Consider the following 13,287-nt stretch of genomic DNA (forward strand, 5'->3'; position numbering starts at 1 on the left):
TAGAAAAAAGTATTTGTATTTTATTTCTGAACAATCACAAAAGGATAAAATTTCTAAGCTTCTAAGCTTTCAAATTTCTAATCTAAGCTTTCAAATTTGTGTGTGGTTTTTGTTTTGGTTTGGTTTGGTTTGGTTTTTTTGAGATGCGGTCTCTCTCTGTCACCCAGGCTGGAGTGCAGTGGTGCGATCTCAGCTCACTGCAACCTCCGCCTCGTGGGTTCGAGGGATTCTCCTGCCTCAGCCTCCTGAGTAGCTGGGATTACAGGCACCCATCACTACACGTGACTAATTTTTTTGTAGTTTTAGTAGAGACGGAATTTTGCCAATTTGGCTAGGCTGGTCTTGAACTTCTGACCTCAGGTGATCTGCCAGCCACCACCTCCCAAGGTGCTGGGATTACAGGCTTGAGCCACTGTGCCTGATTGAGTTACTGGTTTTTAAATAAATCAATCTGTATTTAAGATGAACTAGGACAGAGTTACATGCAATAAGATTTTACTAGTTTCTATATTTAGTTATACTTATTCATGAAAAATGGCAGCTTTTTTATATGAAAAGAGTAATTAATTCTGAGTTAAGATACTGACTGCAGTCAGCTGTAACATGGGGGAAAATTGTATCAATTAGAAGCAGCGTTAATGAATTATTGCAGCAAGCAGTTTGTGTTCCACATTTTCATCTCATTATTCTTATTCAGCTTTCATTAGAGGCTGACTCTACTTTCTCTGCTCTTACTCATGAATTCAGAAGTGCAAATGATTTTCTTCATTAGAAAGGCTTCCTGAAGTAAAAATAATTATAGGTGGATTTAAATTATGAAAACCTGCCACCACCTAATTCCCCAAGAAATCCAAGAAGCACTTTAGTGATCATTTCTCCTATTTTCATAGCTAGCACTTAAAATGACAGTACACACCATAATTTGAAAGTATGTACACATAGAAAAAACCCATTCAAGCTGCCCATTTAGTCTCCCATTTACATCTCCAAATGCCTGTGCTTAATGGTGGTTATAATGCAAAGTTGGAAACTTTTGAAATTTTGATTGATTCATTTCTTTTTCAGAACTAGAGAGTACAAAACATTTTAGCTTTACTTCATACACGTGTTTTGCTTACAGTCAAGGTGTCTCTGTAAAGCTATTGCTTAATGAAATCAATAATAATGATATTGTGGTAAAGTGCTGGCAAATATAGCTACAAGTTAATTTAATTAAACTCCCATAATTGTTTAGAGCATTAGAGAACTGGAGAGACTTCAAGGCAGTGATTTTGTTTTCATCAATATGTGGGAGCCCTGTCTGGCGGCCCTTCGTGAATAATTACTAACTCTCTTCAAAGAAGATATACCTGCATAATATGCTCCTTCTTTCATTCCGCCAAGTGTGCGGGCGGGGACTGTTTAACCTGAGCCATGTTTGAAATACATTACAAGCTTGAAGTGACATCTAAACTATTCCAAAGGAAATGCTAATTATGAATTCCTGGGAAAAGAGCAGGGTGTTGAAGTTCAATAGTGCCTTTCATCTTGAGAGCTTACACATGGCAATGAACTTGAGTGTCACATCTGCAAACAAGAAGACAGCCTCATAAACAGCCACTGATTTACTCTCTTGCCTTAAAGGAAGAAATTCCTCTAACAAGTAAGCTGAAGAATCCCTGCATTAAGGCAGAAAGAGTGAGAGGGATATGAGTGTTTAATTTTTTTTTTTTTGAGACAGAGTTTTGCTCTTGTTACCCAGGCTGGAGTGCAATGGTGCAATCTCGGCTCACGGCAACCTCCGCCTCCTGGGTTCAGGCAATTCTCCTGCCTCAGCCTCCTGAGTAGCTGGGATTACAGGCACGCGCCACCATGCCCAGCTAATATTTTGTATTTTTAGTAGAGACGGAGTTTCACCATATTGGCCAGGATGGTCTCGATCTCTTGACCTCGTGATCCATTTAGCTATTCTCTGTTGCTATTTCTGATGCTAATAATGTATTTTTTCACAAACATTAGATACAAAGAAAAAAAAACAAACATCTCAAGACTAAATCTGAAGTTAACTTCCACTTTTGTTTGAGGCTCTCAGAGAAAAACAAACATATGCCTTAAGCAAAAATACACCAGTCCCCTCTCCTCTTTTGAAAGTGAGCCTCCATTATGGATTAGGTACTTTCTATAGTAGCAAAGCAAAGATGAGTAAGGTAAGAATTTTTTCCCCCAGAAGTTTACATTTAAGGAAAAACAGTTTTACTAGTTAATGAAATATAGAGGGGTCTGTAATACAAGCATAAGAAAGTTTTGAATGAGTTCAGCAACAGATACTATCAAAACTACTTTGCAAAATACAGTTGTTTAACGTTTACTTTTATCACACATAGTGAATCAGTTTGCATTAAAAATTTACATCTTGCAAAGAGCAATCCATTTAATTCATTTTTAAATCTTCCAAATAACTTCAAGAGGCAAATTTGTCAAGATGAGAGCAGAGACATTCTCATTTTGTTAAAAGTGAATGCAATTTTATTTCCTCTTTAAGTATGATTTTTTTCATAGTTTACATAGCCTTTGCTTATATGTACAGATATTTTCCCTGACATTTCTTCAAATCAAATCCTGTTTTTCAGGGGCCAACATGAACTCAGCTTTCTACAAGAAAGCAAAGACAGAGCTTATGTATAGGCATCTCTGACTGCTTATTGGTTGACAATTTATAGCATCTACTAAATATTTGCACTTAACTACAGCATCTTGGCCAGCTGAATTATAGAAGAAAAAAGGCCTGTACCTTCCTAGTACAGTGATGAGGGAAGAAAATTATGTTGTGGTTGATGATGATGATGGTGGCATTATACTATAGCAAACATTTAACCAGCATTGTTTCACTAATTCTCACCCTTGATAAGATGTATACAATTTATTATTATCTCCATTTTACAGATGAGATAACTGAATCTTTGGGTGTTAAATTAACTCACCTGTTTAGATGACTTGTAAGTAGCACAGTCAGGATTCAAACTCAGGTCTAACTGGCCTACATGCATGCTTTCAGTAACTATAATTTGTATTGAAACTTTGGAAGCAAATTCATTTGTATACAGTCTTGTTTGAGTTATTATTTCATTTTATTTATTTTGATACAGAGTCTCACTCTGTAGCCCAGGCTGGAGTGCAGTGGCAGGATCACAGCTCACTGCAGCCCTGACCTTCCAGCCTCAAGAGATCCTCTCACCTCAGCCTCCTGAGTAGCTGGGATCACAGGTGCTTGCCTCCACGCTGTTAATTTTTGTATTTTTTTTGTAGAGATGGAGTTTTGCCATGTTGCCGAAGCTGGTCTCAAACTCCTGAGCTCAAGTCATCCTCCTGCATTGGCCTCCCAAAGTGCTGAGATTACTGGTGTAATTTGAGCCCCCATGCCTGGCCTGGCCTTAATTTAATAGCCTCATCTATTTGTCTCTAACAGGAAATTGGCTCTTTGACTTAATGTGGAAACTTATCTACTTCTAAATGCTGATAATTATTTCCAGACTTTAATAATTTTGTAGCTAGAAGAAATCTTTCAGATCACCCACTTCAAACTTCTTATTTTAAAAATAAAGACAATAGCCTTCAGAAAAATCCTCGGTGACCCAAGGCATGTATACACACACATAACTATACATGCATATATATAGGTGTGTGTATGAATATATACACATATATACATATGTATATGCATACATGTATTTATATGCATATATACACACGTGTGTATGTATATATACATGCATATATATGCATCCATATGTATACATATGTACACATACACACAGAGATACGTATACACACACACACACACACAGGTACGTATATATGAGAGATACTTGAGGTACCTGAGTCTTTTGGCTTTAAAGTGTCTCAAATGTTTTCATATATCTTGGAGTTGAGTTTTACTGTCTCTCATACTTCTTACTGTCTAACTAGCTTGCTCTTTTTTTTTTTGCCTCCTTTTATCATTTTTTTCTCATCCAGTTGCTGTTGCTAAAGAGAAAACAGACCACCAAGCATGTTAAAGTCATGCTTATTATAAAAGGTAGTAGACTGTGAGTGAATGCTTGGGGAAACGTCAACAGATAAGATGGACTTTTTTTTATGTGACCTTGGTGACTCTGACAACCAAAATGAGTGATTGAGACATAAATCTCAATCATGGAGGCTTACTGAGCCAGCTTGAGGACAAGTTACAGATGCCTGTGAGGCTGTTTTTCCCAAAGAGGTTCTCAGAAGGTTTAGTAGTTATATATCTTCCTTAAAAAGCAGGAGGCAACAGTGAGAGAAATGATTACAGACTTGTGAGACTTTAATTAGGGCCCTGTAAGTTTACATTTTATGTAAGATAATGTGAACATTTGAAGAAAAGGGGAATGGGGGGAGCAGACATCTTGAGGAGTGAAGGAATGCATAATCTCATTTTAGTTTTGTTCTATACTGGGAAGATAAGTCATTAATGGACATCATCAATGTGGAATCTTTCAAAAGGGCCAGTTTCTGCTTAGCCCCTGGGGAAGAAAGCCTAATGGTGGTTAGTGAGGGAGGGGTGCAGCGAGGTGTGCCCCAATCGCATTCCATCATGGCCATGAACTTAGCTTCCAGGGTTTCCCTGGGGTCCCCTCAGTCAACAGGGGGTCCCTTCAGTCATTTGAGGGCTAGACTTTTATTTTTCTTTCTTCATAGATCTTAGTTTCTAGAAAGCAGGGTTTTGGTTTTTTGTATGTGTCTTTGTTTTTCCATTTGTTGTTTTCTGTTTGTTTTTGTCTCATTCTAGGCCATGGCAAAGTTCGTGGATAAATCATGTCTGAAAAAAGCTAAAAACAGCTGAATGCCTGTACATGATCACATTTTCAGTCTAGAACACCAATCCTATTTTTACTTAAAAGTTTTCTCTATTGTGGAAAGTATGACTCAGAAACATGGAAAATTTTGAAATACAGCCACAGAAATCACTTTTCCTTTCCAGCCTCCTATTCTCACTCCTTTGGGATCCAGTGAACCGAGCAGGGCTGAGACTGTACAAAGAAGACGCTGCCGCTCCTAGTTATGCGCCTTAGTTCAGCCCAATCAGAGGTGGCTGTTGCCACATCTCTAGGTGCTGAGATGAAGGTGGGAGTCAGAGAGGTTTCCATGTCCCTCTAATCCAGCCTGCTTTAAACCATTGAGCAGATAGTACAAGGGTTTAGAGGCTGACACGGGGCAGGACAAAGCAGCTTATTCTGCATTTCTCAACATGCGGCAGGTCAGTCATGAGCAAATAGTAACAAAATAAAAAGTCATGAGAGACCTTTATTACATGAGAAGTAGAGTATTTTATATTTGGTTATTGCTGCTGTTTCTTAGAGGCCTGATAAAAGCATCTTTTTTTTTAAGACGAAGTCTCACTCTGTCTCCCACGCTGGAGTGCAGTGGTACAATCTGAGCTCATTGCAACCTCTGCCTCTGGAGTTCAGGTGATTCTCTTGACTCAGCCTCCCAAGTAGCTGGGATTTCAGGCGCGTGCCACCACACCTGGCTAATTTTTGTATTAGAGACGGAGTTTCATCATGTTGGCAAGACTGGTCTGGAACTCTCAACCTCAGGTGATCTGCCCGCCTTGGCCTCACAAATTTCTGGGATTACAGGCATGAGCCATAGCACCCAGCCGTATCTTTTTATACTTGAATTCTGAGCCAACTGAGAACCGCAACCGTAAAGACAGGCACGTAGGGGTCACAACATCACCCTGATTGCTGATAAAGGTATTACGGAAGAATGTGCACAAGTCAACGTTAATCCTCAAGCACAATCCTGAGTAGACTTACTCACCTACTAGGGCAGGCATCTCTACATCAGCAGAGTTGGATGTGGGCTTCTAGCCAGGAGAAGAATGGGTCCTGCTGGCCAGTTTCTCATTCTCAGCTCTTCTGTCTGATAAGTCAGCTCAGCTCCTGTGGAGTAAATTAGGGGCCAGAGACAGGCAGGCAGATTCGGGCAATGGTGCTCCTTCCTCATGAAACGAAATATGAAGATGGAGAATAAGCATCCCCAGATATCATGAGTGTTCATGGACATTTGATCTAATATTTATTGTTCTATATATGTACTAGGCTTTATATATGTGGTGTCGTTTGCCCTTCAAATACTTTACCTCACCCTAGGCCCAATGCAGTCCCACGAACACTATAAAGGAATTATAAGTATTATGATCACCATTTTATGGATCAGAAAACAGAGTCTTAGAGAGGTTATTTAACTTACTCAAAGAACATAGATAATAGTTAGGAGAGTTAAAAGTCAAATACAAACCTGTGTTTCATTAAAACCCATTCTTTCCACATCCCTACTTGTCATAGTAATACGTCTGTTGATACCAAGCACATTCGATTTCTTAGCTGAAAACCATTCTAAAGCTGTGTTGATGGAAATTTGGTAATTCACTAATATAAAGTTTAGACTGTGATTTAACTTTTTACTTTGAAATAATTTTAGACTTACAAAAAAGATATAAAGATAACAGAATTCCTGTATACCCTTTACTCAGCTTCCTTAATGTTAATATCTTACATAACCATAGCATAATTATCAAAACAAGAAACTAATGTTGGTACAGCACTATTAGCTAAACTACATGCTTTACTCAAATTTCACCTTGGTTGTCACTGTGGACTGAAGTTTTTGAGAGTAGGAACTGTATTTGTGTGCATTTTTATATCCACAGTGCCCGGTAGTGTATCTGGCCGAGAGTTAATGAAAAGTGGCTGTGAAATGGATAAATGGATGACTGGATTTTAGGTCCCAAACTACAGCTTGTATGTGCTTGTGTGCCTGTACATCTCACAGGTTTAGAAGCACATGAGGAAAGTCTGTGGCTATGATTTGAATGAATGAATGTTCTTCAAAACTAAATTCCACATTGACTTTATGAAGCACAGGCCTTTAGAACTGTGAGCAATTTGTAAAAAAGAGTGTACTAACAAGACGGAAAGAAAGATAAAGTGGAATCTAGTAAATGGGCAGAAGCCTGTGGTATTACGTTCATTTTATTGTGTATATATATGTGTGTATCCATATGTGTGTGTACATGTATGTGTATGTGTACCGGTGTGCGTATATGTGTGCATGTATGGAAAATATGTGCACATGCATGTGGGTATGTGCACAAGAGTGTGTGTGTGAGTGTGTGTTTCATAACACACTTCAGTAAGTACCTGGGCAAGAGATGTAATAGCAGCTGGCAGTCAGTCCTGGATTTCCAGGCAGGTTTTAGAGCTTTATTGTAAAACAAATTCATGGAAAATATCTCGCTTGAAGAAGCAATTCAAGCAGATGCTTTTAAGGCTCTCCTTCCTTTTGCACTGACTTCGGAGGAGATAACATTAATGAAGCATGAATTTGCTATGACAATGGTTTCTGAAGACTTGAGAAATAAACACTCTTTCAGCTTAACCTTTATAACCAAAGCACATGAAGTCAGGAGAAAGGCAATATTCAAAGCACACAATTCCTATTGGTAGCTTTAATGGGCTCTAAAATGGCCATTTTTCTTGCTGTTTCCTCCATCCCTTTTTAACAGAACTTAAACTATTAATGTGGCAAAAACTAGAAAGGCAAGAATATGGCATTATTCTTAGTTGGGCAAAACTGGAATACAAAATTGTGATGAGAGCTGATTTTTTTTCACAAAAGTTCAACTTCATAAAGGTTTTAATTATGTTATTGTTGTTGTTTAGATGGAAGACGTCATAGCACGTATGCAAGATGAAAAAAATGGAATTCCTATCCGTACGGTCAAAAGCTTTCTTTCCAAGATACCTAGCGTCTTCTCTGGTAAGTCTGCATGGAGCATAGCTCTATTTTTTCCTATAAGTCTTAGATAACTATTTAAAACTGATTGCAGCTGTTCACGATTGAAACTCTCTCTCTGATCCATTATTCATAACTACTTGCGAAATGCCTGTGGCGTATTTATCATCATGTGAGACATTTGAAATGGCAGTAAAACAAAACACCAAAAATCACGACCCCGCTGTAGGTTAGTTTGTGAAGGCAGAATGAACAACTGTGAAGTAAAACAATATTAAAATAAATAAAGATGTGTAAAAGCCAGTGTTACGAAGCTTGTATATGGAAATTAGGAGGGTGAAAAAAAAATCAATGATTTCTTTTTCCTGACTGATGGGGAGTCAGGAAGGGGTATCTACAGAGCAGTGGTGAGCTGTTTGAAAGACGAGAAAGAGCCGTATTCGCTCAAGACCACAGCAACCACCAGCTGCGTTCACAGAACTCGACAGTGACCAAACCGCAGAGAACTGGGGTCAGGTTATGAGGGTCTTTGAAAGCTAGCCAAAAGAATCTAATTCTGATAAAAGGGGAAATATGGAGACATTTAACATTTTTTACACAGGCCTTTAGAGGATGTTGTGATGAAAATACTCGGAATAAACTGGCATTCAGTAAGGGCAATAGCCACTGTGACAAGGGTATGTCTTTGGCGGGAATAGTTTGGGAGCCCGGTCCTGATACCCAAGGGCTGAAGGAATAGAGGAAAAGAGCATGGGCGGGAGGGGGTGAATGGGGGGCATGCAGAATAAAAGACGTAGCCCAATGGATTTGGTTTTTTTTTGTTGTTGTTTGTTTATTTTTAAATGGGGAGACTGAGAGATAAAAGAATCATTATCCAAAGTGGGGAACCCCCACGGGTTTGATTGGCAGTGACTATAGAAACCCAAGACAAAATGAAGAGTAGTAAGTTAAACATCTGTGCTGTGACTCCGGAAGGCAGTGAAAGCTCCGGTTTTGGGGTCTGAGTTGTGCTGGGGCATGGCCTGGCACAGCTCAGGGAAGAGGTGAGATCTGACAGCCCAAAGCCTCAGCGGAGAGGGGTGAGAAAAAGGCGGCCGATGCTGAGTGTGGGTGGGAAGGGTGCTTGATGGGGTCCCTGTACAAGGGTTGTGGGCTGCTTCCTCATGACCGGGATCAAGGGAGGATTCGTGATCAGGAGGCTGTCAAGCCTGGGAAGAAGGCAGAGATCAGGACGGGAATAACAGGGAGGCAGGCCTCCGTGTTGGAGTTTGAGAGCTGTGTTGCTCTCAGAAACAAGAGGAGCTTAGAGCTGAGAGCTACCGTGGAATGACATTTTGCTCTAGCAAAATGTGTCCTCCTTTTTCCCTGTTACTCCCTCTCACTCCCACTTTGTTCCCGTTTCTTGCTCTTTCTTAATGATGCCTTGTACTTTTCACATCTGTGGCTTCACTCCATCTCTCCTCTCCTCACTGTCCCACGTACAGGCCATTCTGACTGTGAAATTCCATCCATTCTTCAGTAGTCTGTTCAGAGAGCTCTGGTGAAAACTGTCCTGAACTTCTTGTCTCTGCTCTCAAAGACCTTGGTGTTTTGCATCTCTTAAAGCAGTTCTTATGCTCCACTGTGTCTTAGAGTTATTTTGTATATGTCCTGTATCTCTAGCTAACCCTTAAACTCCATTTGGTCAAGGACTCAGAGAGTTCACTTCACATCTAAGCATACATATAAAAATGTTACTCATATATTGATGAGCTAATGAAAGGGATGAAATTATCACCTTTAGAATTTAGACAGATAAATGTACTGTGTGGCCAACCTGCACTGGGAATTATGGTCAGTTTAACTGTGCACAGCCTATTTAGAAGCATTCTAATTCGGGAATTATGAAAAAACGTAGGCTAAACGAAAAAGGTTTGCTCATCTGATTCAGCTTGGCTGCACGTTTGAGATATCCACTCTGTTGGAGTCTCAGATTTTTGCTTGAGTTCTTCAGCAGTATCTTGAGCAATATCTCAACTTGGAAGAATTCTTGGTTGACAACATTAAGATTTTAATTGAAAAGTAAGATTGGACATATAGATTGAAAATTAACCTGGGAATCTCTGATAATTGTTTTAGTATTTACTGATATAAAATAACATTTGTAGCTATTAAAAGAAAATATCAATGACATTTTTGAGGTTAATGTAATTAGACACAAGTAATCATTTTTTGTTCCCTGGAAACTTTAGGGGTGCTTTCTGCCTCATAGGTTCAGTTAGATGCTTTGTCGTGGATTTAGTTGTTACATCTAGTATTACGTCTAGCATGTATCAGCTTCTTTATATTAATATTCCCAAGTTATAATGTTTTCAGGCTCCATCCACTTTACTAGAAGTTTTCAGTCTTTTCTAGTAATATCCCTCCCCAGATATTTCTTATAATCCCTGGGGATCGTTAATTCTTCTGTTCTTTTGTGGCCCAACTTGAAGCCAACTGCTGGCTTTCCCAGTTTTTTCAGCTTCTCCCCTCTCTCCATGGTCCACTGCAGAGCTTCTAGTGAAACAAGGAATCTGCTAGCTTCATTGCCCTTAGTAGAACCAGAAAGCAGTTGTGAAGGCCTGTGACATGTGAAAGGAGGGCAGTGCAGTTGTAGACCGGCGTCAATCCATACTGTGAACCGTTCCATGGGGAAGGAAGGATCTCAAACGTTGTCCATCTAACTTTCTCAAGTTACCAGTCTGTGCTCCTTAAAGCCTTATTACTTCCATGGACCATTAGTATCAGAATCACTTGGAAACTTACAGGGAGAGATGTGTTCAAGAATGCAAAAATCATAGCCAGGTTGTTCCAGCATTCTATGCCACTGAAGAAGGACTATAGTTAACAATAATACTTAGCTTCAGATAGCTAGGAGGTCATAGAATGGTCCTAATGGAAATAAATGATAAATAAGATGATGGATATGTTGATTACTCAAAACTGTTAAATGTTAATCGTTTCTCAAACACTCACTATTTATCCCATACATTATTTGTTTCTTGTTTTGTTTTGTTTTGTTTTTTTGAGACAGCCTTGCTCTGTCACCCAGGCTGGAGTGTGGTGGTGCAAACATGGCAGCCTCGCCCTCCTGGGCTCAAGTGATCCTCCTACCTCAGCATCCCGAGTAGCTGGGACCACAGGCACATGCCACCACACTTGGCTAATTAAAAAAATTTTTTTTTTTTTTTTTTGGTAGAGACAAGATCTCACCATGTTGCCCAGGCTAGTCTTGAACTCCTGGGCTCAAGTGATCTTCCTGCCTCAGCCTCCCAAAGGCTGTGATTATAGGCATGAGCCACTCTGCCTAGTCATCATACATTATTTGTATCAAAATATCACTATGTACCCCATTAATATGTGCAATTATTATTTGTCAATTTTAAAAGAAAATGCAGTATCTGGACCCATTCCCAGATGTGCTTCACATTGAATATGAAAGTTTAAGATGTATTGCCTTAAAGTGTGTCCACAGAAGCTGGGCAGCTCTGGGGAGCATGCTTGTTTTATTGAGGGCTCTGGGATCACTGACCATCTTGCTTCTGCCAGTCTTTCTCTTTGAAGGGCTATAATAATCTCTGCAGTATGGTGTCAAACAAGGCCACCCCAATCTATCTAATGACATTTTTTTTCTAATTTTACTTGGGGAAGAAAAAAGCAGTTAAGAAGAAGAATCTAGTTCCTTCTCCTTCCTTTTCTCCCAAGCTGAGGGTCTCTGTTGCCCCTAAGATTGATAGCTTTCAACAGCTTTGTGGAGGAGTGGACCCTATCCAACTCCAGTGGACAACTCCCGTGCTTCAAAGGAAAATGTAGGTCATGGTGGCCAGGTAATGCCCACATCCACCTCAAGTGAAAACAGCTGTGTTGAGAAAGTGATGACATAACCCAATCCCCCCTGCAACTTCTGCAACCCAGACCCAGAATCATGTCAAAGAATGCTGTGACAAATATAACCAACCTAATAATAGGGTTCGTTTTGTTTTTGTTTTTCCTGCTAAGTGCATTTTGTGCAGTAAAATAGCTAAGACTTTTCTCTCTCTCTCTTTTTTTTTTTTTTGGTTTTGGAGTTGTTTATTTCAACCTCCTAGTTTCCATAGTCCCAAACCATAGGAAAATATCTTTGGATAATTCCTCTATGCCAGTTCCTCAAACTTTGAGACAAGAAATGTCCTTGAGTGGATCCAATCACAGCATTGCCTTTTTCTCCAGAAGTACCTTCTCAGCTGCAGAGGTAGCTCAGGCAGCTCCGTAGGTCATATGTGACCTGGTGCCTCAGGGCCAAGGAATGAGATCAGTGGTGTATGTACACTGACCAGAATATGGCTAACAACTCTCTCTCCTAGGATTCTATTGAGATTCCCAGAACTTTGGTGAAGTGTATGTGTGACTGTGTGTGTGTGTATGTGTGTGTCTGCACTGAGGCAGTGTAAACCTAGGGGCTGAATACTGACCCATGCAGAGAGCAGCAAAGGAAGCTTGTCTGCAGTTGAAAATAGTAAAACATGTCAGGAAGGAGAAGCAGAGAGTACTGGTTCCCAGTAGCTTTGCAGCTCTTGCCCCAATCCTCACAAACAGTCTTGCAGGCACAGTCCTGTCATCTGCACAAACTTCCTTCTGGTTTCTTCAGTTCCTTCAGTCCTCCACAGTAACATCTACCTTTTGTTTCACTGTTTTCTTTTATTTTTTTTTGAGACGGAGTTTCACTCTTGTTACCCAGGCTGGAGTGCAATGGTGCAATCTCAGCTCACCGCAACCTCCGCCTCCTGGGTTCAGGCAATTCTCCTGCCTCAGCCTCCTGAGTAGCTGGGATTACAGGCACGCACCATCAGGCCCAGCTAATTTTTCGTATTTTTAGTAGAGACGGGGTTTCACCATGTTGACCAGGATGGTCTCGATCTCTGGACCTCGTGATCCACCTGCCTCGGCCTCCCAAAGTGCTGGCATTACAGGCGTGAGCCACCGCGCCCGGCCACTATGTTTTCAACTTCGACTTCCCTTTTCTAGTTTAAACTTTTCCCATCTCAGTATTTCTTCTAATTATACTTAGGACTCATCCCCCATAGCACACGTATTGGACACACAGTACTTATAGTTGCCAAAAAAAAAAAAAGGAGTGCACAGAAAAGAATATTATAAAAGAAGAATATTTGGGATTGATCCAGTGCTGCTCTGGAGTATGGCTGGAACAAATTCACTGGGATTGATCCAATGCTGCTCTGGAGTATGGCTGGAACAAATTCACTGGGGAAGTTCTTAGGAATGCAGATTCCAAGCACAAACCGCAGATATTCTAATTCAGTAGTGCTGAGATGGAACTAGGGAATCTGTAATTTTTGTTTTTATTTTACTTTATTTTCTCCTTCCGATCAAATATCTCAGATTGTAGAAATCTGCATTTTTAAGCTGATTTTTAAAATACAGGATTGGTGACCTGCTGGTCTTAGGTGCATGCTGTGTTTTTCTTTATGTTTT

At 40.0% G+C, this 13,287-nt stretch overlaps 1 protein-coding gene across 18 annotated transcripts in view; it reads left to right on the forward strand.

Annotated features, from left to right (window-relative positions):
* The window catches only part of RGS7 (regulator of G protein signaling 7), a 548,216-nt gene that overhangs the window by 244,601 nt on the left and 290,328 nt on the right, over positions 1-13,287 (forward strand). For 17 of the 18 annotated variants that reach the window (XM_078357252.1, XM_078357254.1, XM_078357255.1 and 14 more), the window contains one exon: positions 7,725-7,821. The exons of the other annotated variant lie outside the window; for it this stretch is intronic. In XM_078357252.1, the coding sequence (XP_078213378.1) occupies positions 7,725-7,821 (97 nt within the window). The remainder of the gene's footprint in view (positions 1-7,724; positions 7,822-13,287) is intronic. 18 annotated transcript variants of the gene reach the window in all.

The sequence above is a fragment of the Callithrix jacchus genome, chromosome 19, assembly GCF_049354715.1.
Source record: "Callithrix jacchus isolate 240 chromosome 19, calJac240_pri, whole genome shotgun sequence".
Lineage (NCBI taxonomy): Eukaryota > Metazoa > Chordata > Mammalia > Primates > Cebidae > Callithrix > Callithrix jacchus.